The sequence below is a fragment of the Asparagus officinalis genome, chromosome 1 (assembly GCF_001876935.1).
Source record: "Asparagus officinalis chromosome 1, Aspof.V1, whole genome shotgun sequence".
NCBI classification, from domain to species: domain Eukaryota; kingdom Viridiplantae; phylum Streptophyta; class Magnoliopsida; order Asparagales; family Asparagaceae; genus Asparagus; species Asparagus officinalis.
This window is the reverse complement of record NC_033794.1, coordinates 18,919,194-18,947,003: the sequence shown is the minus strand read 5'-3', so window position 1 is coordinate 18,947,003 and position 27,810 is coordinate 18,919,194. Positions and strand designations below refer to the sequence as shown.

Here is a 27,810-nt window from a genome sequence, read left to right as displayed (position 1 = left end):
ATTAATACAAAAAATTCCTCTTATTTCATAAGAAAAAAGAATAATAACTTCAAATCAAATTTGTAATTTTTTTCATTCAAATATATTCATAATAGAATACAAATACTAAAAGTCATATGACAATATGAAAACATAAAAGAAAGAAAGGTAGATAAAAGACCTTTTAAGAATGATGTGCCCAATGACACTTGATGGAATCAAATTCCTCTATATGATCATGTTGGTGGTAAATTCTTTTGCGAGTTCATTTTTTTTTCAATGTAAACAACCAAGTTGACTGCTACAAATCTATCAGTCATTTTGTTGCGAAGTAAAATGTTCGCTCTGTAGTGGCACTAGAAACTTGAAGTATTAAAACAAGATGAACAAACCTATCAATGAAATTGTAAACATTTGCCTTTCCTGTAACTGGTTGTTCTTTGGCACAACTCAGAAAAGTTGGACATATTCTGAATCTGGATGATTTTGCACAAGAATGTAATGCTCACATTGAATGGTATAAAGGGCATCTCATTTGACCCCAACCCACCTTAAGAAATTCTATTCCTACTAATATATTTATTGGGCCCCACTTTACTCTTTTACACCTCTCTGGTCGCAGGCTTAGTTTAGTTTAGTCAAAGCAGAAGTTTTATGGGTTATTTGCATATATACCTCTTAAATTGTCGCTATTTGCAAACATGCCCCCCCCCAAATCTTAGTATTTGCAAAACTACCCCTCAAATCATCATCTTTGGGGGAAAAACCCACCCCTAAAATCAACAAATCATCTACTTGGTGATAAAAATTTGACTATTTTGTTATTAATTTTTACATTGTAGTTGTAAATTAGTTTATCAAAATTGATGATTAATTGCTTTGAGGGTAATTTACCCCAAATTGATGATTTGAGGGCTAGTGTTGCAAATACTGAGATTTGGAGGGTATTTTTTGCAAATAACCATGATTTAAGGGGTATATTAGCTGGTGGGACCTGGGTCTTTTTGTTACTTCCTTTGTTACAGGCTTAGTCTGTATCAATGTTTCATTCACAAAGAGTATATACCATAGGTAGATAAATTTGCTTTTTCTTGTCTTCTTTTTTGTTTTTGTTTTTTTTTGGGATGTGGGTCGGGGGGGGGGGGGGGCAAGAAGCCCAACAACAAACATGGGTTCCACTGCTTCGCAAGTTAACTTTATATTTACCATGCCAGCTTGCAACGTTAACTATATACTTACCATGCCGGTTGTAAATTACACACGGTAACGTGGCTTCCTCTTCCTCACACACAAACAGCAAAATGTACGGGGGGCGGTATGCGGGGGTGGTGGGGAGGGGGGGGAAATTAAAACTAAATAAAAGCGAACAAGCCTAACGAGTTATTTGCTTGGGTTTTTTGAGGCTGAAGTCAAAAAAGTAAGAAAATAAGGTTTGATGTGTAATGCATTAGCACCTGTGGCTTTCATATTCATGCATGCATGCCTGCCTGCCTGCCTGCCTACGAACATGCAGGGGGAAGATGTTTTTGTTTGTTATTTTAGTGTTGAAGATGGAAAGCAGAAAAGCATGGTGAAAATGTGCATTCTAGGAACGGCAAGGAGGGTGAATGAAGCAATTGCAAGAGAACCTCAAGAATTTTGAGATATTCTAGCGGAAAAGCGCAAGAGATAAGGTAAAAACAAACGACAAAAAGAGAGAACTTCTAACATAAGGTGAACAGTACATCAATATAAGAGAAGGGCAGTGATGATAACAAAATAAGTGAAGCAAAAGATCAATAATTGTATAGCAGAAAGGCATGATGGATAGCCCAAGGTTACCCATCAGAATTGCTACAGTGTCAATAGCAAGTAACGAAGTGTGTTCCCAAGTTATATATGGAGTTCTTAGTGCATAAAGAAAATATATGTGAAATGAGCAATGGGGGTTTATGAGGATCTTCCTAGAGAAGGATTTTGAAGATTTAGAAAACATTTAAGATGCTTAAAAAGCTTATACAGAAGATTCCCTCCCTCCCTCCCTCCCTCTCCCCCTCTCTTCTCTCTGGTCTGTTGGGATATAAGGGAAACATGTGAAGAGCCACCCCTCCCTTCCTCTTGATTTTTTTTTTTTCTGTTGGGATATAAGAGAAACATGTCAAGAGCCACTATTCAATAACATTTGCCCCCTTGCAAAGGATGTGTAATTTAATAAGAATTACATCATAACACGAATTCCGCTTAGCATGTATTTTCTAATTACTATCTTTCTTACAAAAACCACAAAACTAACGACCGAACAACTTGCATGCTGCATATGTTATTGAATGACCTGTCTCTTACTAATTTCTGGTTACTGTTATTTCTCAAAAAGCAAAAGAAAAAAGTTACTGTACTATTGCTAAATGAAAATTCTCTATGCTTTAGCCCCAAAAATTGCAACTGGTAAATGGTGCTCGTACGTTTAGCAAATGCTTTCTCTGCAAGAGGTGATCACTAAAGAATAAGAATCAATCTACATCTTTGGAGGGAATGGAGGTTATATGATTTAAACCACTTAAAACACATGCTTATAGAGTTGAAATATGACAGTATCATTCATGTGAAAGTTCAGAAATGGGTAGATCGTAAAACCACCACCAACCTCTAAGATTGCTCACCTGAATTGTGATGGGACATCAATGACCAAACTAATGTCATCTTAATAACTATTAATAGAAGTATTTTGCTACCTATATTATCTAATACAACCGAAACTCTACGGAGATAAACTTCAAACTTTAGGTAGGTAGAATAGTAGTGATATTAGCTTTCAAGGGAGACAGTCCATAGCAGTGACAGGGATACCTCTACATACATGAAATGTAACAAGAACAAGATCCATAATAAAGCAAGAAACCCATCAACTTACATGGACACCAGCAGTACCACATAATTACAAACATAAAAAAAACACTAATAGAACTGACCCTCTTAACCGACATAATTTATATTTGCGGCTAATTCGACAAGCAAAGGATAGATAACTTACTGGCTTTCCTCAGTTTCTTCTGACTCTTCTGCTTTACCATCACTTTTTGTTGAATCTCCATCAGGTGTGGTTAAAAGCTCTTTTGCTTCTCTTAGAGCCTTCAGCCTCTCACGGCGTTCACCAGCAGCTTGTTCTATTGACTTATCTTCAACATCAGCAACCTCTCTGCATGAAATAAATCCAAATCAAAAATTTTCCTCAAAGAATACTGTAAGCAATCATCAACTTGATGTTAAAAAAAATTCAAACACCCAGACCTGTTCGATAATCACGTAACACAAATTTTAAGGGTCAATTGGATACGAAGAGAGGAAGTCCGGAAAAAATGGCGACTGTAATTTACTTGTATAATAGTAATACTATCAACAATTCTAATATCATTTGTTTACACCAATGCCTTTCTACATAAGTGAAAATCCAAATTCCAAATTAACCAACAGCGCTCATATATAAAACTTTGACTTCTTCGTGTATTCCTTATTTCCATTTTCCATAGTTTTCAAAAGCCGTCCAGGCGGCCTAACCGGTACTAAGGCCGGCGGCCTAGGTCTTGGAAGCACCTACGGGGGCATGGGTTGTTATGCGAACTGCAAAGCTTAGGCCGTGGTCTAATTTCATCCGTTACCTCCACCGGGTCCTCCAACCTCCTGGCCACCTCCACCAACTCCAAACACTTCCACCACCTCCAACCTTCAGCAAAATCTTCTCCACCTCTAGTTAAAAAAAAAAGAAAAAAAATCTGCCTAGGCGGGCGCCTTGGCGCCTAGCACTTTCTGTGATATTGTCTATTTCATTACTTTTAAGACAGCACCGATAATCCTATACTCGTATCAAGTCTCAAACAGTATTCTGAATGAGAGATTGGTTCTCCAAACTCCAAAACAGGATTAGATTTTCCTTTGGACTTGAGCATAAAAGTCATGTCAACTTTTGAAACAATGAAATAGAAGCATATAGCAAATTAAAAAAAAAGAAAAAAAGAAAAAAAAACTATACCCCTCGTCAACAGAAAGTCACTCATACACATTGGTAACGTTTGTAGAATGCTTTCTGATAATTGATCATTTTACTTTTCTGTCCAATATTGGTTGCCCTAAAATTTTACAGTTTTTATATTTTAAAGATCCAATTGTCTTCGTTTTCTACATTCGATCTCTTCAAATTTCTCAGAATTCTTGAAAGTTGCATAGAGTTAACAATAAGTTCAACGACTACGTGAAATTATGAGTAGTACTCAAAATTTTAGTAATAGGAGAATATTTTTCCAGAAAATTATCGAGCATACTCACTGGTTTCCGTTGGGAGTGGGCGCGTCATCGGGCATGGAGGAGAGTTCTTGAGCAGCTCGAAGAGCCCTCAGCCTCTCGCGGCGATCGTTGGCCGCTCGCTCGATCGATTCCTCTTCAGCTCCCATTGATTTCACCGCACGAATCGACAAAGGGATTGAAACCCTAAATCGAGAATCGACAGAAGAGGGGGAATTGGGGGCTAGGGTTTTACAAATAAAAAATAACGGTTCGTACCCGGATCCGAATAATAAGTAGAGCCGTTAACGGGCTTGGCTAAGGCCCGATACCAACTCATATAGGCCAATAGTTTGTAGATTTCTCTTGTTGGAACCTATAACATCTTTGGGGTTTTTAACATCGTTGGGGTTTTTATATTTGGGCCCAATGCATTACCTTGATTTATTTATAAAAACAATGCCAACTCGTTTCAACTGTACTTATAAATCCATAGAATTATGTGTATTTGTCTCTAGACCCAAAAACACTGATACATCTAATATGCATACATCATATACAAAAATAAATTATAAACCCTAAATTACCCCCCCCCCCCTCTTCTTCCTCCTACTCTCTGTTAACTTAGGGGGTGTTTGGCAATCTGAAAGTGAATTTAAAATATGTAGGTTACTTTTTTTGCAAATAACTTTTACATCCATGTCAGCACGCAAGTGAAATACATTGTTTGTTTGAAAAATTAAATTATTATCGAAAGTGCAATATGAAGATGATGCGGCAAAATAAGATTAATTAGAAAGTATAATTAAAATCATTTAATTAAATCAGTTACTTTTTTGTTACTTTCATGTGACTTCACCACTTTTTTAGGGGAAGTCAAAAATACATTAAATCATATGTGGTAAATTTCTTATATCTCACTTTCATAACCACTTACATGAAAACAAACACCTTAATTGTTAAATAAAAGTAACTTTCTCACTTTCATATTTTACTTGCATGCAAACAAACACCCCCTTATTTCATTAATGAGGTAGCATAAACTGCCTCATAAAATAATATACGCGTCTAAAATGACAAGAATGTGAAAATTGTGGTGGAATACCACATGTTCTTTTTAGAAAATTATAGCTACTTTTTTCATGAACCAGCTATTATAAACTTCTCCAAAATCAGTTACTACGCTATCATGATCCTTTTTCTCTATAGCTATAGGAATCATAAGCTTTTAGTTACAATTTACTGTTAACCATGTAAAAAATGTTCACGATGTGTTTGCATTTCAAGTTCATAAATAAAATCATAATCGGCAACAATTTACTGTTAACCATGTAAAAATGTAAAAGCTCATGATTGGGTTTTGCTAACTATTACCTAGATGTCTCGTTTGGTACGTGGGAATGAGTGGGAATGGAATGCAATTCCAACTCATTATTCATGCATAACAAACACGATGTATTTTTAGATGCTAGAATTACTATTCTCACTTCTTATCAATTCCTACTTTATGTGGGGATTGTCATTCCTAACCATTTGACAAGGAATTGATATTTTCACTTAAGTGGGAATAAAAATAATTAAATAATTGCCTTTCCCTTTTGAAGATGAAGTCTTGGCTAATAAGGCTTCTTCAATTTTTTCACCATTTTCTTCATTCCTCATTGCTCTCCTTTGGTCTACGGCACTGAGGGCATTGACTAAATCCACTAGAGTTATTTTGGATAGGTCTTTGGAATTTTCAAGTGAGGAAATTTTGGACTCATACCTTTCGGGAACAGTGACTAAAATTTTATCAACCACTCTTTCATTTGAAAATGTTTCACCAAGCAATCTAATTTGATTGACAATAGCCATAAGCTTACCGACATACACTTTGATGGTCTCACCTTTCTTCATCTTTTGCATCTCAAATTCCCTTTTGAGATTAAGAACTTGCATCAATTTTGTTTGATCGTTGCCTTCGAATTCTTCCTTTAGCATCTCCCACGCCTCCTTAGGTGATTCACAAGTCATTATACTTGTGAAGATTCCGTCCGACATAGCCGAATGAATACAGGAGAGGGCTTTTGGCTTCTTTGCTTTTTCTTCATCGTGCGTCTTGATTTGTTTTAGGGTTGGATTTTGTGGAAGAGGGGTTGGCTCATAGTCACTCTCAACAACTTCCCATAAACTCAAAGCTTTCAAATGAGATTTCATCTTGATAGCCCAAGATTGATAATTGTCTCCATTGAGGATGGGGTATGGAAACGAAAAATTGTTGGATGCCATTAAAAAACAAAGGTTGATCACTCTATTTTTTTAAATCCTCACAAACCCAAGAAAACTGGAGCTCTGATACCATGTTGGGAATTAGAGAGGAGATGAGGAGATAATATTTTTCTATATTATTCATCAACTAAAAGTGCCTTTATATAGGCTTACAAAACAACTTAATCACCATAAAAATCTAAACTAATTTCAGATTTATTAGTCACTACTCCACTAACAAAATAACAACTAAAGACAAAGTCAACTTTGAATCATTCTTCAACAAGCCCTCTTCAAACTTTTCTCCCATCGCAGACTCTTCACTTATGGGCTTCTTCTCTCTCAACTTAGAGACAAATGAGTAGAACCCATTGCTCAAGGGGGAAGAGCAGCTCACCTTAGTTCTTTAGGACATGATTTCTCTGGTAACAAAGTAATGGCTTTATAGCCTAATTTAGTTTCATGCTCGTTATGTGTTTGACGAAATGCCCATTTAGGATTTTTCTATGTTGGCTTGCTTGATAGTTGATTAGCTTTGTTTGGTTCATGCCCGCTATGTGTTTCATGAAATGCCTAAAGTAGGGTTTTTTTGTTTGTTTGCTTCTTTATTGATTACCTTAATTTAGTTTCTTGCTTGTTACATGTTTGGTGAAATGCCCAATTGGGATTTTTTTTTGGGTTTGTTTGTTTGCTTGATTAGCTTGATTTTTGTTTCACATTTGGAATTTGTTTGATGAAATGCCCATTTGGATAATTTGTTTGTAGTTGGAGGATATGAAGTTAGATGCCTCGTCAGAGGCGGCGACAGTGGAGCTTGTAGTGAAAGGGGTTATCGGGAAGATGGTTGATGAGATAGAGTATGGGCTCATGATGGCGATGGATTACATGTTATTCATTTTGGACATTATGGTAGAAGCAAATTTAAATAGTTTGAGAGGAATTCAAAGTTAGTAAGGTTCAATTTAGTATTTCTCCTTTTAAATATGCAATGCTAAGGATGGAAAACGATATTGATGTAATCCCTAGTAAATTGTATCACACTTCCACTTTTTAAAACTCTGTCCAATCCTATTAGTATAATCTTATCAACATACTTCAACTAGATAGTGCTTTTGTGGAAGGTTTTTCAATCAATGCATTTTTTTTTTATAAGCTTAGCTTGTTTTACATTCCTTGATATATTACTAATGTTGGATTATGTTTTATTGTGTTTGCAGTGAAGATATGAAAGTTAGACTTTCATCAAAATTGGTCTACTTTTGAAGCCTAATTCACGACCGTATTTATTCCACTACATTGCAAGTTCTGTGCATGTTGCATATGGACATGATAAGTATGTGTTGTGTATGCGATGTTATTTATGGAGATGAATGAAAGTGTAACATGTTATTTTAGAAGTGTAGCCAGAAATTTTTAAAGTACAGTAGATTATTTTCATTGACAATAAGCTTTAGCGGTCTTGATTGTATTTTGTGTATACAATAAATTTGTATATGACGTGCATTTAATGTTGATTTTTTGCACGTTGCTCATGGATATGATGAGTATGTATTCTTATGGAGGTGAATGCAACGTAATATTATATAATGTGTAGTTTGTATGTATAGCAGGTTGTAAGATATTTTGAAAGTATAGCATATTATTCTGAAAGTATAGCACGTTATTCTAAAAATATAGTATATTACTATATAAGTATAGCAGATTATTTCAAAAGTATAGCATGTTATTCTAAAAATATAGTATGTTACTATGAAAGTATAACAAGTTCTTCTGAAAGTATAGCATGTTATTTTGAAAGTATATCATCATATTCTGAAAGTATAGCGTGTTATATTAAAAGTATAGTGTGTTATCCTAGAAGTATAACAAACTATACTTTTAGGATAATAAGCTATATGTTAATGTCAGTAATCTAACTAAGGGTTAAGTGTGGATTGTTTAAAGTATTGGGATCCCCAATCTTCTTTAAAAAACTGGTCTTCGGGCAGCGAATCTAGTCCTACACATGAACAATGCATGAGAGGGTCGGAGTTAGGATCTCCTGTGATTCCTCCGACAATTAAGTTAGTGTTCAATTTGAGTGGAGAAGAAGAGAGAGTGTGCAGTGTTTTTAGCAAGAAATTGCATACCCTAAGCAGTAGACAACATCTTTCCTTGATAGCAGATCCAAAGAACAAATGCATAACTACGGCTGAGTCCAAGTAGGAGGCTCAATTGGCAGTCACTTTATAGGTGCCAGCTGCAGAGTGGTATGAGTCACCTAGGCATTTTAAAGTGATGGTGATAAGGTATGCGTGGAGCTGACGAGGTCCAAAGAGCCATAAGACTTTTGAGGCTGGAGCAATGATGATTCTGATCATGTATTCAATGTGATGGCAATCGACTATCGGCAGCAGGCTCGAGGATAAACTGTAAAACCCCGTATTTTTGTTAGAAGTATATGTGAATTATTGGTGATAGATAATTCTATTGTGGTAAATGACTTGAGGTCATAGATATACTTGATAACAAGTTATCAGATATGTATGAGTGTATTTTTATAGAGTTTTGTGTATTGGTTTTGGCAAATTAACAAAACATGCACGAATCTAAAAAACGTCGGCTTAGTCGACTCATGAGTCGACCTATGAGTCGACTTACGAGCAGATTTCCAGATTTTTCAGTTGCGGGTTTGAGTGAGTTTTCTTTAGGGTTTTAACCGTATTATATATATTTTCTTTTACCCGAAACTAACCTCAAACCCATCAGAATCCTAGAGAAACCCAGCCACTCTCTCTCCTCAAACCCTAGTTCGTTTTTGGTGATTTTTGGGGGATTTTCGGAGGATTTCAACGGGTTTTGGCGAGGTGCAGCCAAGGGAATCATCCTCTCTCGGATTCAAAAGTTGTTCTAGCATACCAGAGGCGAGCAACATCTCGCCTAACCCTCACCCAGCGTTTGTATAGTTTTCTTTGAGATTTATTTCGAATTCTTGAGCCTAAAACATATTTTTGTGCATAAAGATAAATGCTTTATATTATGAGTTGCAAGATCTACATTTTCAGTTTAATAAAAACTCACCAACGTTTTTGTAATGTAGATCCAGATCTGGAGTTAGTTTTAAACATGTGTTTCTTTGTGATTTATTTGTTTTTAAACGTTTTTAAACATGGATAAATATGTTTAGGGTTTTAATGTAAGTTATTACATGCAAATCTTTCGTTTCTGTTGATACACATGTGTTAGAATCGGAAATATTTTGTTGGACATGATGAAGAAGAACTTTAGATTTAAAATTTTCATATAAATCATCGTATGCAGAAAAACTGGGAATTTTCTGCTCAGTCGACTAATGAGTCGACTGATGAGTCGACCAATGAGTCGACTGACGGAAAAATTTACAGTTTTGTGTTTTGTTCTGGTCGACCAATGAGTCGACCAATCCCAGTCGACTCATGAATCGACTAATGAAGAATTTTTCAGTTTCCTCGGTTTGGATCTGTTTGGGTTGTTTCAGTTTAACTGAAACTGTTTATGCTTGTTTATTATTATTGCATGCTTTAATATGAACGAGGAGTCGCCTCGAATAACGGGTATTAGAAATTATTGTTTAACCTGTATCTTTACATGTGAGATGACATGCGGACACGAGTTTAGGTTTGCACACTGAGACACGTGAGAAATTAGGGTATATGCATCTGTTCATATATTTCATCTAGTCCATGTGTTGGGCAATTATGATGTGTAGTCCATGTGTTGGACATTTATCACATTCAGTCCATGTGTTGGACAATTTTCATATGCAGTCCATGTGTTGGACATCCACTACATCTAGTTTTAGTCCATGTGTTGGACATCAGTTTAGACCTTGAGATTGACACTGATACTTGCATAGGCTGAGTTACGATATGACACCGGATTTAAGTTCTGAGATGAGTTTGTCTTCTTTTATTATTGTTCCAGTATTAGATTTCGGGTTTGGTATTTACGGATTTACAGTTTGAGATACAAGGTATATACATGAGGGTTTCCTTGTTTGGATTATTTCGCTCGACGTACATATACTCGTGTTGTAATTTTCTAAGTACTAAAACCCTCTTATCATTAGGGGTCTACAATTTGAGCTACAAGGTATATACATGAGGGTTTCCTTGTTTGGATTATTTCGCTCGACGTACTTATTATGATGTTGCTCGCTAGCGCTTTGACGCTCGTTGTCCCTCCCCCTTTTAGGTAACGAGCCAGGAGCCTGGAGAGTCACAGGTTGATGGCGATGCATTTTAGCTTCAGCTATCTGTTTTAGTTATATTTTTCTTTTGAGCTCCACTGTAGACTTCTGTTTAGACATTTGAGGATTTTATTTCTAGAAGTTGTAAAGGTTGTGTGCCTTATTTCCTCTTATTCGGACATTTTATATTTGAGACTTGTTGAGAACTCCAGTTCATTTATTTCAGACATTGACTTGTACTTCAGTATGTTAGATGATGAAATATTAATTTGATCTCTATTATTTCATCAGTTGATTCTTGTATTATTTTTTACTTGCTTTTATACCTACACCTGTTATTGACTCTACTAGAGAGATAGTAATTATGATGGTGAAACATGTTATTATATGGTGTGGTGTATGACATGTTTAACATTCTTGGTTTCACCTTGGACTGCAGCCTTGTGTGAACCCAGGAGCGTCACAGTTGGTATCAGAGCTCTAGTTCCAGTATCCTTATGATCATCCTGTGTCGAGTCGTGGAGCTAGGATAGAGTTCCTTGGGATTCATGTATAGAGTCTGTAAGGATTCCCTAGTATGAGTGAGGATGATATATGCGTATATCTTAAAATTTAAGGATATTTTTTTTATGACAACTATTTTTGTGTAAATTTAAAGTATTTGTGTGAATACTAAATTGTTGTGAAAATCATATTGTGATATGCTATGTATGTGTATATGTCTATTTTGACTCATAAACTCTTATTTTCTTATGATGAGAGAGATGGCAGGACGTGGTAGACCTCGTACTCGGAGAGCTGGATAGGCAGAGTTGCAGCAGGCTCCACCTGAGCCACAGCAAGCTCAACCCGAGCCACAGCAGGCACCACCTGAGCCACAACAAGCTCCCCAGTACCTGATAGATCTTATGGCTCTCATAGTAGCTAGGATGGTAGCAATTGAGGAGCTTGTGGCGAATCATATCACGCCACCAACGCCACCACCACCACTAGCAGATCAGCCACAGGAGATACCAGCCGTTCCTATTAGCGAGATACCCCCAGAGACCGCACCTGCAGCTATTCCACCAGCAATTCCGGATAAAGCCACAGAGCAGGAGGCTTGGCTCCGTATGGTAGAGAGGTACCAGAAGATGAGGGCACCTGAGTTTCAGGAGACATCAGACCCTCTTGCAACCCATAAGTGGAAGTAGGATGTAAGTAACACCCTCGACATATATAATGTGGATTCGGTCCAGAAACAGAGATTGACATCCTACAGTCTGAGGGGAGAGGCCGGAAGATGGTATCGATTCCAGCTCACTCCAGAGCACCGGATGACCCTCACATGGGAGGACTTCGTCTACTTCTTTGACGGGCAATATATTTCTTCTGCAGCACGGACTGGGAAGGAGCTTGAATTGTCCTGGTTGACTCAGGAAGACATGTCAGAGGCAGACTTTGAGAGCAGATTTATGGAGTAGCTACACTTCATGGGTATGTGGCAGACAAGAGAACGATAGGCTCAAATGTTTCTAGCAGGGCTCCTCCCTAATCTTCGTCGATACCTCGTCTCGAGGAAGTTCTATTCAGTTCGAGAGGTAGCAGAGGCCGCCACCTCACGGGAGATTGAGACTGTCATGTTCTAGAAAGATAAGGAAGGGAAGACTAAGGCAGGACAGAACGGGGACAATGGTAAGAACAAGAGACCTTTTTTGGGACCTCAGCAGCAGCATCAGGACCCTCATAAGAAGGGACCCCAGCAGGATCATAGAACGCATCAACAGCGTAAGTTTTAGGGAGTTTGCTATAATTGTCGTAAGGTCGGACATAAGGCATCGGAGTGTCGCAGCGCACCAGTAGGAGCTCAGCAGGGCAAGGGCCCGAACCAACAATAGTAGAGAGTTCAGGACAGAGGTCAGGGTCAGCACATGAGGCTAGAGGCACCGCCAGCAGCTCAGAAGACTGAGGGACAGATTCGTGCAGTTCAGGAGGTTCCTCAGGGGAAGATAGTTCTGTACTCTCCAGCACTAGCAGCAGAGCAGACGTCAGCCACAGGCAGAGAATATGCGGTAGTATCACGTGATCATGGAGCTAGCGGAGCAGTGGTGGAGGGTATGTTCCTTGTGAATTCTTTTCCCGCCCGTATTCTCTTCGATTCGGGAGCTTCACATTCCTTCATTTTGTATGATTTTATGTCTAGACTCCAGCTTGTACCTCAGCCATTAGACACTCATTTATCAGTTTTCACCCCCTTTAGGTGAGATATCGCTTCTGGAGAGCGTTTGTAGGAGGTGTACTATCAGTTTAGATGAGTCGGAGTTCGTTGTCGATTTGATAGTGTTGCATATGTCTGAGTTTGATGTTATCCTTGGTATGGATTGGTTGTCTTTCTACCATGTTAGTATTTACTGCTTTGCGAAGACAGTCAATTTGCGGGCGTCCGATGGGTCCGAGATGATTGTGGTAACCTCTTAGGGCAACCGTTTTGCGGAGTCATTTCTGGCGTACATCGAGGAGGTGATGTGACGGGATCGGAGTGTTAATTTATTGGAGACTAGAGTTGTCTCAGAGTATCAAGATATCTTTCAGGACATACCTGGACTACCTCCTGCGAGAGAGGTTGAGTTCTGTATTGAGTTGCAGCCAGGCACAGCCCCAATATCCCGCGCACCCTATCACATGGTACCGGCTAAGACGAGGGGGCTTCAGACCCAGTTGGACGAGTTGTTAGCTCAGGGTTTTATTCGTCGTAGTCATTCTCCGTGGGGCGCACCGGTCCTCTTCATGAAGAAGAAAGACGATAGTATGAGATTGTGCATTGATTATAAAGAGTTGAACAATGTCACTATCCGGAATAGGTACCTATTACCTAGGATTGATGACTTGCTCGACTAGTTACAGGGAACGCAGTATTTCTCAAAGATTGATCTTCGTTCTGGTTATCATCAGTTACGAGTTTGGGAGATGGATATTCCCAAGACCACTTTTCTTACTCGATATGGATCATTCGAGTTCATGGTTATGCTATTTGGGTTGACCAATGCACCCGCTGTATTCATGGATTTGATGAACCGGGTTTTTCGTTCCTTCTTGGATCAGTTCGTGATTGTTTTTATCGATGACATCCTTATTTATTCGAGATCAGAGGCAGAACACGAGCAACACATACAGTTAGCTTTGAGGACTCTGCAGGAGCATCAGTTATATGCCAAGTTCAGCAAGTGTGAATTTTAGCTTTCAGAAGTCAGATTTCTCGGCCACATCATCAGTAGAGAGGGCATAACAATGGATCCGACTAAGGTTACAGTAGTTCTTGATTGGGAACCGCCAAGGACGGTGACATAGATTCGTAGCTTTTTAGGCTTAGCCGACTATTACAGGAAGTTCATCCAGGACTTCTCGAAGATTTTGATGCCACTTACACGCCTTACGAAGAAGGGTGTACAATTTATTTGGAGTGGGGAGTGCCAGAAGGCCTTTGATATCTTGAAGACTAAGTTGACTTCAGCGTCAGTTTTGACTATTCCAAGCAGTGACAGAACATTTGTGGTCTACACAGATGCATCATTGGCAGGTTTAGGAGGCGTCTTGATGCAGACTCAGAGGGTAGTAGCATATATCTCACGTCAGTTGATGGTACATGAGCAGAACTATCCCACTCATGATTTGGAGTTAGCAGTAATGGTATTTACACTGAAGTCTTGGATACACTACTTGTATGGAGTGCAGTTTGAGCTGTTCACAGACCACCAGAGTCTGAAGTATCTTTTCTCTCAGAAGGAACTCAACCAGAGACAGAGGAGGTGGATTGAATTTATCAAGGATTACGAGTTCATGATCCAGTATCATCCGGGAAAGGCGAACGCCGTAGCAGATGCTTTAAGCAGAAAGCGTCGACATCGGGTTTTGACTTTGAGGTGTTCATTGTATAGAGATCTTCTTACTCTTAGCCAGTTTGATTTCAGACCCGAGATTGGTGGAACCAGTGTATTTCTGGGAGCTGTGTCAGTAAAGCCATCTTGGAGTGTCAGAGTTGTCAGAGCTCAGCTGGAAGACTCTTGGATTCAAATCCGAAAGGAGGAGATTTTTAAAGAACCTAAAGCTGATTGGACCATTGGAGCAGATGGAGGTCTACGGATAAAGGATAGATTGGTTATGCCATCCAGTGCCGAGCTGAAGAGGAAGCTATTTGATGAAGCTCACCGTACTCGGTATACAGTGCATCCAGGAACCACCAAGATGTACAAGAACTTGAAGAGACACTTCTGGTGGAGTGGTATGCGTAGAGAGATTATAGAGTATGTGGCTAAGTGTTTTACCTGTCAGCAGGTGAAGGCAGAGCATCAGAGACCATCAGGAACACTTCAGCCTTTACCCATCCCAGAGTGGAAATGGGTGGATATTTTCATGGACTTCATTGTAGGGTTGCCAAAGTCGAAGAAGGGGAATGATTCAGTTTGGGTGATTGTGGATCGGTTGACGAAGTCAGCGTATTTTATTCCAGTGAAGACTATATATACAGCTTAGGCATATATGGGGATATTTATTCGGGAGATAGTCCGACTTCATGGAGTTCCTGATACGATTGTGTTGGATCGAGGTTCAGTGTTCACTTTGCATTTTAGAGGAGTTTCCAGAATTCGTTCGGTAGCAGATTATCTTACAGCAGTGTATTCCACCCACAAACAGATGGTCAGATGGAGAGGGTGAATCAGGTGTCGGAAGACATGTTGCGGGCTCGTGTCATAGACTTTCAAGGTAGCTGGGAGGAGCATATTACACTGATAGAGTTCGCTTATAACAATAGTTATCAAGCGACGATCGGTATGGCCCCATATGAGACATTGTACGGAAGACCTTGTAGATCACCGATATGCTGGGCAGAGCCGAAGGATAGCTTAATGCTTAGGCCAGAGCTTGTGAAGCAGACTTCTGAGAAGACAACATTGATTAGAGAGAGGATTTTAGCCGCTCAAAATCGACAAAAGAGCTATGCAGATAAGAGATGAAGACCCTTAGAGTTTCAGGTTGGAGATTCGATTATGCTGAAGTATCGCCTATGAAAGGCATTCAGCGATTCGGGAGACGAGGAAAGCTTGCACCGAGGTATATTGGACCCTTTCGGATTTTGGAACGCATTGGAGCTGTGTCATACAGACTAGATCTTCCAGCATCGATGTCTAGTATACACAATGTATTTTATGTTTCTATGCTCAAGAAGCACTTGCATGATGAGGAGCAACAGAGAGTGTTGGATGCACCAGAGATTGAGCTTCAGGAGGATTTAACTACTATTGAGATTCCAGTTTGTATACTTGTCAGAGAGGACAAGAGGCTTAGAAACAAGGTAATTCCTTTGGTGAAAGTTCAGTTGAACCGAAGAGGCGTTGAGGAGATTTCTAGGGAGCGAGAAGAGGACATGTGTCGCGACTATCCACACATGTTTGAGCAGGTAAATTAAATCTTTTTGTATGACTTATATATGGATTATAGATTCAATTATGGCGATGTTTATAACACTAAAATGAGGGTATTACCACTTATCTCTTAAGTACTCGAAACGTATGGTATATATATGAGGGGTTTCTTGTTTGGATTTTTTGCTCGATGTACTTGTTCTATTTAGTTAGGGGTTAAGTGGGGGTATTTATATTTTAGATGGTTAAGTGTGGACATCGAAGATGATTTTCGAGAGCGCGGAGATGCTATGTAGCGCTACTTCCTGCATTTATTGAGGAAGTGGATTGATTTATGTGTATGATTATTTGTGTGATTATATTTAGATTTAACGCTAGATGAAGATATTTCTGCTCAATTCTTAATTTTTTGGAACACATTGTATATATATGAGGGGTTCCTTGTTTGGATTTTTCGCCCGACGTACTAGTTCCATTTGATTAAGGGTTGAGTGAGAATATAGTCATCCTAGATTGTTAAATACAAAATATCGCTATATGCTTATCTAGAGTAATATTATTTGTTTGAGTATGATTTCTGAATTTCGAGGATGAAATTATTTTAAGGGGGGAAGGATGTAAAACCCCGTATTTTTGTTAGAAGTATATGTAAATTATTGGTGATAGATAATTCTATTATGGTAAATGACTTGAGGTCATAGATATATTTGATAACAAGTTATCAGATATGTATGAGTGTATTTTTATAGAGTTTTGTGCATTGGTTTTGGCAAATAAGCAAAACATGCACGAATCTGGAAAACGCCGGCTTAGTCAACTCATGAGTCGACTTATGAGTCGATCTATGAGTCGACTTACGAGCAGATTTCTAGATTTTTTAGTTGCGGGTTTAGGTGAGTTTTCTTTCAGGTTTTAACCGTATTATATATATATATATATTTACCCGAAACCAACCCCAAACCCATCAGAATCCCAGAGAAACCCTAGCCCCTCTCTCTCCTCAAACCCTAGTTCGTTTTTGGTGATTTTTGGGGATTTTCGGAGGATTTCAGCGGGTTTTGGCGAGGTGCATCGAAGAGAATCATCCTCTCTCGGATTCAGGAGTTGTTCTAGCATACCAGAGGCGAGTAACATCTCGCCCAGTCCTCACCCACTGTTTGTATAGTTTTCTTTGAGATTTATTTTGAATTCTTGAGCCTAAAACGTATTTTTGTGCATAAAGATAAATGTTTTATATTATGAGTTGCAAGATCTACATTTTCAGCTTAATAAAAACTCACCAACGTTTTTGTAATGTAGATCCAGATCTGGAGTTAGTTTTAAACATGTGTTTCTTTGTGATTTCTTTGTTTTTAAACATTTTAAAACATGGATAAATATGTTTAGGTTTTTAATGTAAGTTATTATATGCAAATCTTTCGTTTCTGTTGATACACATGTGTTAGAATCAGAAATATTTTGTTGGACATGATGAAGAAGAACTTTAGATTTAAAATTTTCATATAAATCATCGGATGCAGAAAAACTGGGAGTTTTCTGCTCAGTCGACTAATGAGTCGACTTATGAGTCGATTGATGAGTCGACCAATAAGTCAACTGACGGAAAAATTTATAGTTTTGTGTTTTGTTCTGGTCGACCAATGAGTCGACCAATCCCAGTCGACTCATGAGTCGACTGATAAGGAATTTTTCAGTTTCCTCAGTTTGGGTCTGTTTGGGTTGTTTCAGTTTAACTGAAACTGTTTATGCTTGTTTATTGTTATTGCGTGCTTTAATATGAACGAGGAGTCGCCTCGAATAACGAGTATTAGAAATTATTGTTTAACCTGTATCTTTACATGTGAGATGATATGCGGACACGAGTTTAGATTTGCACACCGAGACACGTGAGAAATTAGGGTATATGCATCTGTTCATATATTTTATCTAGTCCATGTGTTGGGCAATTATGATGTGTAGTCCATGTGTTGGACATTTATCACATTCAGTCCATGTGTTAGACAATTATGATGTGTAGTCCATGTGTTGGACATTTATCACATTCAGTCCATGTGTTAGACAATTTTCATAGGTAGTCCATGTGTTGGACATCCACTACATCTAGTTTTAGTCCATGTGTTGGACATCAATTTAGACCTTGAGATTGACACTGATACTTACATAGGTTGGACATGACACTTATGTGAGTTACGACATGACACCGGATTTAAGTTCTGAGATGGGTTTGTCTTCTTTTGAGTTACGACATGACACCGGATTTAAGTTCTGAGATGGGTTTGTCTTCTTTTATTATTGTTCCTGTATTAGATTTCGGGTTTGGTATTTGAGATGGGTTTGTCTTCTTTTATTATTGTTCCTGTATTAGATTTCGGGTTTGGTATTTAGGGATTTACAGTTTGAGATACAAGGTATATACATGAGAGTTTTCTTATTTGGATTATTTCGCTCGACGTACATATGCTCGTGTTGTAATTTCCTAAGTACTAAAACCCTCTTATCATTAGGGATCTACAATTTAAGCTACAAGGTGTATACATGAGGGTTTTCTTATTTGGATTATTTCGCTCGACGTACTTAAGCTCATGTTGTAAGTTCCTAAATACGATCGGTGATTTGATGGCGATGCACTTTAGTTTCAACTATCTGTTTTAGGTATATTTTTCTTTTTGAGCTCCACTGTAGACTTCTGTTTAGACATTTGAGGATTTTATTTCTAGAAGTTGTAAAGGTTGTGTGCCTTATTTCCTCTTATTTAGACATTTTGTATTTGAGACTTGCTGAGAACTCCAGTTCATTTATTTCAGACATTGACTTGTACTTCAGTATGTTAGCTGATGAAATATTAATTTGATCTCTATTATTTCATCAGTTGATTCTTGTATTATCTTTTACTTGTTTTTGTACATACCCCTGTTATTGACTCTACTAGAGAGATAGTAATTTTGATGGTGAAACATGTTATTGCACGGTGTGGTGCATGGCAGGTTTGACATTCTTGATTTTACCTTAGACTGCAGCCTTGTGTGAACCCATAGGCGTCACATAAACTACCTCCCGATTCGTCTCTATGAGAAGGTCAACAAATAAGCCTTTCATCTTGGTCATGCGAGGGGGCCGATAAGTACCTCCTTTTTATTTAGCCTCGAAAGTTCTCGATCCGGCCTTGTAGAGTGAAGAGGAGTTGAGTCAGCTCAATTGGTGAGTTTCCAGTGAGGACGTCTTTCAACTTGGCCCTTCTTGGGAAGGGTCGAGTGTTGTAGCCATTCGAGTTGTCCTGTATAGGGAGAGGTTGAGCTGGTCTTGAGTTAACGAGGGACATGTGTCAGCTCCTCGTAGATGATTAACACTTAGCCATTTATATGATATAACGCTATACTTTCAGAATAACATGCTATACTTTCATAATAATACGATATAATTTCAAGATAACACGCTATACATTCAAGATAACATGCTATACTTTTGGGATAACACGCTATCCTTTCAGGATAATATGCTATACTTTTATAATAACACGTTATATTTTCATCATAACACGCTATACTGTCATAATAACATGCTATACTTTTTAAATAACATGCTATAATTTCATATTAAAATGCTATACTTTTAAAATAACATGTTATATTTTCAGAATAATCTGCTATAATTCCATAGTAATATGCTATACTTTCAGAATAACCTTCGATAATTTCAGAATAAAATACTATACTTTCAAAATATCTTACAACATGCTATAAACTGTACTTTCAAAATATCTTTACAACCCGCTATAAACCATACAAAATGCATATTATATAACATTACTTTGCATTCACCTCCATAAATATCATCACATATGCAAGAAATACTTATCATATCCATGAGCAACATGCATAGAATCAACATCACATACACGTTATATCCAATGTTATTGTATACACAAAATACAACCAAGACCGCTAAAGATCACTGTCAACAAATATAGTCTGCTATACTTTCAAAATGTCTGGCAACACTTCCAAAATAACATGTTACACTTACATTCACCTCCATAAATAACATCACATACACAATACATACTCATCATGTCCATAAGCAACGCGCACCGAACTTGCAATGCAGTGAAATAAATACGATCGTGAATTAGACTTCAAAAGTAGACCAAATTTGGTGAAAGCCTAACTTTTATATCTTCACTATAAATACAACATTAGTAGCATATCAATGAATGTAAAACAACCTAAGGTTATACTAATATTTCTTTTCATCTCTAGAAATGCATAATTTAAATGTGAAATGCTAAATTGAACCTTACTAACTTCGACTTTCTCTCAAACTACTTGAATTTGCTTCTACCAAACATCCAAAATGAATAACATGTAATCCATCTCCATCATTAACCCAGACTCCATCTCATCAACCATCTTTCTGATAATCCCTTGCACCGCAAGCTTCAATACTGTGGCCTTTGACGAGGCATTCGGCTCCATATCCTCCAACTACAAACAAATATCCAAATGGACATTTCACCAAACATGTAATGAGCATGGAACTAAATCAAGGTAATCAACAAAATAAGCAAACAAATAAAAAGCCCACTTTATGCATTTCGTCAACCACATGGCGGGCATGAAACCAAACAAAGCTAATAAATTATCAAGCAAACTAACAAATAAAAATTCCAAAAGGGCATTTCGTCAAACACATAACCAGCATAAAACTAAATAAATCAGGCTATAAAGCCATTAGTTTGCTACCAGAGTGATCATATCCTGGGGAATCTGAGGCTGCCTAATCTCCCTTCTTGAGCAGGGCTTGTATTAAGATAGGTCCTACCTGTTAGGCTCCGAGTTGAGAGAGGGGAAGCCCATGGGTGAAGAGTCTGTGATGGGATAGAAGTTTGAAGAGGACAGAGAATGGATCTTGAAGGAGGAGGGTCTTGAGGGAGTGAGAGAGACTGTGTGCTTAGAAATGAAGGAGGAGGAGAGAAAAAGGAAGCAAGAAGAAGAGGGAGAAGATGAAAAACAACGAGTTAATAGAGAGTAGTAGGAGGAGACAAGTGTTAATTTAGGGTTTACAATTTATTTTTGTATATATTGCACACATATTGGATGCATTAGTGTTTTTTGGGTTTGGAGGCAAATACACATAGTCCTAGGCCCGGCCCCCGGCCCGGCCCGAAAATCCGGGCCCGGTTCTGGGCTGGCCCGGGTGATTTTCTTTCTTTTTTATTTTTTTTTTATTTTTTTCCAAATTTTTTTAATGTTATTTAAATTATAAATTATAAAAAAAGACAAGAAAAATAATAAAAACAATAATTTTATTAATTACTTAAAATGACATAAATTACAAATAAAAAATGATAAAAACAAATTCTTTATTAATAATTAATAAATCATTTACAAATTACAAGTACAAATTTATTTTGGAATTAATCGCATCACAATAGATAAGTAAATCCCAACTAGGTTGGCACCTACTCACCTATATCACTATCATTTGCAATTATTTCCAAAATAATTCTTTACAAATTTTAAGCTAAGATATAAAAACTACAATCTATTCTTTATATCTATCTGCTAGTCCCAATTCTTCAAATTTATCTTCAATTCCAGCCATCCGATCGATGTCTTGCGTTCGCTTCTCGTACCTCCACCAATTTTGTAGGCACATTACCGCTTGTACAGTATACGGATCCAAGCATGTCCTGTGATCGTCGATCAAACGACATGCTGTGCTGAAGGCGGATTCCGAAGCTACCGTCGAAACCTGCACTGTTAGTAAGTCACGAACCATGGTGGAAAGTATAGGATATGAAACTGATCCATATACTTTCCACCATTGCAAAATATCTAAAGCATTTCCTTGACATCTAACTAAAGAAGCAGAAAAATATTCATCTATTTCAGAAACCTCTGATGATGACGATCCAAGTCCAGATCCACCAGTTAGCTCGGCTACCATTGCATACCTATCAAAACTTACACTTTTACCTCGGGCTCGGGATGAGCTCGAAGAAACCGAAGCTGCAGACTGTTGTGCAGCTACACCATGTCTAGCTGCATACTCATCATATAAGGTTTGAAAATAATTTCTAATAAGTAAATGATGAGTAGTAGCATTCAGGGTGGTTCCATCATCTAAGTCTATAACCTGTCCACCATACAATGACTGTAACAAACTTCGAAGGTCAATATCCTTCAAGCATGGATCAATAAGAACCCCCAAACCAAAAATATGAGGAATAGGCCTAAAATACTTATTAAATTTGCTCTCCATTTCAAAAACCATAGGTCCAAAAGTAGCATCCAAACGATATTTATCAAAAAAAATTTGAATATTTAAAATTTGTAAAGCAGCTAAAGTAATGGTTGGATAATAACAGCCAAATAATAACATGGTAACATCATAAAAAACTTGTAACATTTCATTTAAATTACATATAACTGTCCATTCATCTTCAGTTATTCCATAAGTGCTACCAGAACTAGAACTAGAAGCATAATAGTTTATAAAATCAGTTATAATGTCTTTATATTCTATTGCTACACTTAACATTGCATATATGGAATTCCACCTATGGTCAACATCTTTTAGAATTAGTCTAGGCTTTACATTTTTTTCTTTTACAAAATTATTTCCATCTTTTAAATCTTTGTTCAGAAGCACTATGCATGTAAGCAACTGTTCTAACCTTTTCTATCATGGGTTTAATTTCAGTAAATACACTTTGAACAATTAAATTTAAAATATGACAGATGCACCTAATATGAAAAAGATCACCATGACATGGTAATGATAAAGATGATCTGATAAAATCAACAGCTACATTGTTATTACTTGCATTATCTAGTGAAAGAGAAAATATTCTTTGTGAAATTTCTAATTTCATAAGTTCTTCAATTATTAAATTTGCAACATTAGCACCAGTATGTGACTCTTCTATTGCAATAAAAGAAACAACTCTTTTAAACATTTGCCAATTTTCATCAATCCAGTGTGCTGTGATACATAAATATCCAGTTTGTGCTCTAGATGTCCAAATATCAGAAGTTAAAGAAAATTTACAGTTTAAATTTTTAAAATAAGAAATTATTTTTTCTTGTTCTTGCTGATAATATTTTAAAATATCACGTTGACAGGTTTGACGAGAAAATTTTTTAAATGCAGGATAAAAACCATCTCTAAACATATCTTCAAATTCATCATCTTCTACTAATTTAAAAGGAAGATTTTTAAGAATGATAAACCTGATTACGCATTTCCTGGCTTTGGCAGCATTATAGTTCCAACTACCGAGACTACCAGAAGAGGAGGATTGAGAAATCATAGATTGTCGGATATCACCTTGAGGAGTCTGGCCTTTGTTGTGTTTATCTAAATGGCGTTTGAGGTGGTTGGTGCCGCTCTTATGATGAGCTTGAAAAATCTTGCCGCACAAAGCACACTTAGCCTTCTGGGTGAGGATCCTACTGTGTTCATCCTTGGTGACGTCGATCTTCTCGTAAAAATTCCACACATCGGATCTTGGCCGTTTAGGAGCTCTTGGTGCAGATTCGTTGCCACCGGATTCGGGATTAACTTCGGTAGGAGGACTTATAGTAGGAGAACTTATAGTAGGAGGACTCATTTCAGGATCATGAGAAATGTTTTGCTCTTCATAATCAGATCCGGAAGCCATTTGATGAAAGGATTAGAATGTATAAATAAGAGAGTATAAGAGTATAAGAGAGAGTATAAGAGTATAAGAGAGAAGAGATGAGTTTTTGGTGTGAAGAAAATAAATGAAAACCCCCCTCTATTTATAGAACCAGCCCCCTAGGCAAATGACCAAAATAACCTCACAAAATAGCCGTTTTTTGACCGTTTTTGGGGGCAAAACGGTCAAAAGGCCAAATCTGACCGTTATGACCGGGCCGGCCCGGCCCGGGCCGGCCGGCCACAACGGTCACCTTTGCGTTGACCGTTGTGGCCGGCCGGCCCGGCCCGGACCGGCCGTTTTCACACACGGTCACCTCATTGGTGACCGTTGTGGCCGGCCCGGCCCGACCCAGCCCGGTTTTTTTCCGGCAACGGTCACGATTTGTGACTGTTGCCACACGGCCGGGCTCGGGCCCGGGCTGCCGGCCCGGATGATGCCCGGCGCCGTACTGTCCGGGCCGGCCGGGCCCGGCCGGGAGCCGCTGAGGCACCCGGACCCCGGAACTCGGCCTGGCCCGGATTTCCGGGCCCGGGCCTGGCCCGGGCCGGCGGGTAAAATGGACAGCCCTACATAGTCCTATGACTTTATAAATACCGGTTGAAATTAGTTAAATTTATAAATAAATCATGGTAAAGTATTGGACCCAAAGACAAAAACCCTTATTTGTAAACTACACCCATAACCTTGATATTTAACCGAGTCACCGAGATACGGTGCTATTTAAAAAAAACTTAATGACATTGAGCATATCACAAAACTTGGGGTTGAATATGAGAAAAATACTAAATTAGAAAAAAATAAAATAAAATAACAAATAAGTTTCTAAGCACAAGAACCAGATTTCTTTCACCCGGAATATTCCATTATTACCATTTTCCTCTTGGGAAAACATACTTGAAACTTGTTTAAGGTTGTTGTCATGGAAAGAAATCTAGAGGGTGAAAATTTGAAATCTTTAATTTAATTTAGCTAGTGTTTCCAGAGTCATTGGTGAACAGGGAAGAAAGATCTTGCAATATAAAAAGGATATATTTTGTTATTTCAAAATTATCTTTTTAGAGGTTACTTGTAAACCACCCTACATAGGCTTGGATGAATTTGTATATTTTAGGAGCATATATTTTTGGAAAAATTATGTCTAGGCTCTAGAATTAGAACTCTCATTTGACCAAATCCCATTGACTTTGGTCATGTCGCTTTGCTCCCCGATGCAACTTCTAATGTGAAGAAACCCTCTTTTTGTTGTTACCTCAACAAAGAGAGAGTTCTTCTTTATCCCAAACTACCCAACCCTCAATCTCTAATATCCCTTTTTTTTCTCATGAAGGCATGAATAATTTTCCCTCCTTCTCCTCACCTTCGCAATTGCATCTTCCTTCTCTTTCTTCTTATTATTTCTCAACTATAATCTTTTCCGTCACCACGACCTCTTCGTTGTCATTTTTATTCTTTCCACAACATCTCTCCTCCTTTTACAAAACCGTTGCTGCATTGCTTGAAGACCGTCTCCTCTGGCTAAAATATTTATCTACTAAAATCACGTTGAAATTAACACTTAACTGTTAAATTAACATCTAAAATTTACAATTAACATCTAATATTTAAAGTTAACCTGTGTGGTCTAAATTTAACATGAGATATTCAAAATTAATATCTAATAATTAAAGTTAACATGTGAGGTCTAAAGTTAACATGTGATAAAGTTAATATCTAATAATTCCAAAGCTTTTATATTAATTTCTAAATCAAATGTAACCTTAGACCTGGCATGTTAACTTAAAATCTCACGTGTTAAATTTAATTATTAAATGTTAACTTTAGGCATCACATGCTAAATCTAATTGTTAGATATTAACTATAAACCTTAGATGTTAACTTAGTGTTAGATTTAGAATAAATCACAATCACCCACTAAATAATCAATGATTGTGATCAAAAGTAGTTCGCCAATATTTTTTTTTCATTTACCTTGAGCAGTTTAGAATCTACAATTTCTGTCATTTCATTTATCTGTATGCAATGTGTTACATATTACACAACAAATCACAGAAGAAAATGACCCATTCAAGGATAAAAAGTTACCGAAAATGTTTTAAACCTACAATAATTATATGCAAAATAGAAATCTCCATACAGCTTTGATTCCTCTACTCCTAACTTACAACAACTGAACCCTTTGGACTTCCAACTGCAGCATAAACACAAAACTGAAACATAAGCAAATCAAAATGTTGTGTCAAATTAAACAAACGTTCCAATATTTACCATTTCTTGACTTTTCTTCACCAAAACAAACATCGCTACACGCTGACTGCAATAATCAGGATGCCATTGTGTCTGATCGACGTGCCCAACTACAAAATCTTTGAGCGCAGCCTCCAGGAAACACTCAAGCACAACATCTGATAAAATGAATATCTCGACAATCTCAAGCCACTCATAAAATGAAAATAATAATACATCTGTAGGCTAAAATTTACCATTACGTAGTTCTCCGGAGAGGAAAATAGTTGTATGGCTCCCAGAAAGTTGTTTCAGTGTATCAAGCAGGTCATTAACTGCATCTTCGCTGTATATTACATCCGAACCAAGTACTAAAAGCACAACATTTCACAGTAAATACGCATAGAATAAAGGGTGAAATCACAAATCCCTCTGAACATTAGGAGGTTTTGCACAAAATCCCCTCTACTTTATAAATCATAGAAAACCTCTGAACATGTCTCACTTTAGTATCATGACTGACGGTAGTTACTTTAAGTGCCCAATGCTAGCCACATTCGCAAGTGGTCTTCACTTCACTTGCGCTGTAGCAAGGACACATGTCTCTATGTGGCTGGGCTTAGGGACGTGTTCCTACCACAGCGAGAGCGAAGGCCACTTGCGACTGTGGCAAGATTGGCTACTTTAAGTTGTCCAACTTTTGGATAACTTTACCCATATCTACTACATATAACTTCTATATAACCCTTTTTGGGTGGGTAGGTAACAAGTAAAAAAGAATAGTTTAGACTTTTTACTCTACTGTGTTAATGCTGTCTGTGAGAATTTTCAATAGTTCTGAGGGTTTTAACATATTTTTGAAGGTACAGAGGGATTCTTTTATAATTTATAAAGTTCAGAGGGGTTTTTCAAAATATACCCCCACAATAAATTATCGGTGCTATTTAGCTTATCCTTACTAAAATCAGGCAGTGGTTCTATGAACTCATTGTCCAATTCATCACCCCATGTAAGTTCACTAGCTCTTGCTGAACCCCGAAGGTTTCCTCCTTCGAAATTGACTTCCAAGTTTTTCTTCAGAAGACGCAATCGGTCAGGGAGATCAGTTAGGATAACATCAGCACCTAGAATAGCTGCTATGCAGCTGAAGAACATAGAATCATCGAATAATCACTTTATTCAGAAGCTTAAACTAATAAGTTACAAGAGAACATTCTGTATGACAAACATGAAGCTATTTTAAAAGCTTAGCCTGATAAATTGTGAACCAACAGCCTGCATTTATAGAAGTTAACTGACTAATACACATGTAACATATCCAATAACAATGTAAAATATAGCACTACATCGCATATAACATATATGAGAAGGTACCCAATCACATATCCAATAACAATGTAAAACATAGCACTACATCTCATATAACATATATGAGATTGTACCCAATAACATTTAAGAAGCATTCAAATGTGTTAGCAACATAACAGAAGACCTATTTCCAGATTGGCAATAGTAAGACTAAAAAACCAGAGAAAACAATTACAAGGACACAGGGATCTTAACAAGGCTTGATAATCAATGTCATTACCTACATCCTTGAAGTATAATCAGGTCATGAACCACTACTAATCAATGAAAATTACAGTCAATCTCTCAATCTTTAATCTCACCTTACTAATTTCCCTCTCTTCTAGATACAAAAGTAGAAGGTGATTGAAGATACATATTTTTAGCAAGGGCTTCTATTAGGGCCAAAATACAAAAACCCTCACCACACAATTGTAAATAAATTTCTTCTTGGGCACTACCCCTGGCCC

General features: G+C 37.6%; 3 protein-coding genes and 2 long non-coding RNA genes across 5 annotated transcripts in view; 1 reads left to right on the top strand and 4 right to left on the bottom strand.

Annotated features, from left to right (window-relative positions):
• Nucleotides 1–4,494, bottom strand: part of LOC109820206 (coiled-coil domain-containing protein 12) — an 11,290-nt gene extending 6,796 nt beyond the window's left edge. The window contains 2 exon segments of the mRNA XM_020386315.1: nt 2,990–3,154; nt 4,279–4,494. Of these exon segments, the coding sequence (XP_020241904.1) occupies nt 2,990–3,154; nt 4,279–4,403 (290 nt within the window). The 5' untranslated portion in view covers nt 4,404–4,494.
• Nucleotides 5,351–6,501, bottom strand: LOC109831391. The gene is made up of 2 exons (XM_020398719.1): nt 5,823–6,501; nt 5,351–5,442 (listed from the first exon to the last, which is right to left on the bottom strand). The coding sequence occupies exons 1-2, from the start codon at nt 6,499–6,501 to the stop codon at nt 5,351–5,353; spliced, it is 771 nt and encodes a 256-aa protein (XP_020254308.1).
• Nucleotides 6,711–7,972, top strand: LOC109839672. The gene is made up of 3 exons (XR_002246700.1): nt 6,711–6,905; nt 7,246–7,426; nt 7,698–7,972. It is a non-coding gene; the product is annotated as an uncharacterized LOC109839672 (long non-coding RNA).
• On the bottom strand, nt 20,218–21,154 carry LOC109839666. The gene is made up of 2 exons (XR_002246694.1): nt 20,826–21,154; nt 20,218–20,567 (listed from the first exon to the last, which is right to left on the bottom strand). It is a non-coding gene; the product is annotated as an uncharacterized LOC109839666 (long non-coding RNA).
• LOC109831382 (protein N-lysine methyltransferase METTL21A) overlaps nt 25,748–27,810 on the bottom strand; it is an 8,287-nt gene continuing 6,224 nt past the window's right edge. Inside the window, exons 4-7 of the mRNA XM_020398711.1 lie at nt 26,953–27,137; nt 26,251–26,364; nt 26,036–26,172; nt 25,748–25,958 (exon numbers count right to left, since the gene is read on the bottom strand). Of these exons, the coding sequence (XP_020254300.1) occupies nt 25,929–25,958; nt 26,036–26,172; nt 26,251–26,364; nt 26,953–27,137 (466 nt within the window). The 3' untranslated portion in view covers nt 25,748–25,928. The remainder of the gene's footprint in view (nt 25,959–26,035; nt 26,173–26,250; nt 26,365–26,952; nt 27,138–27,810) is intronic.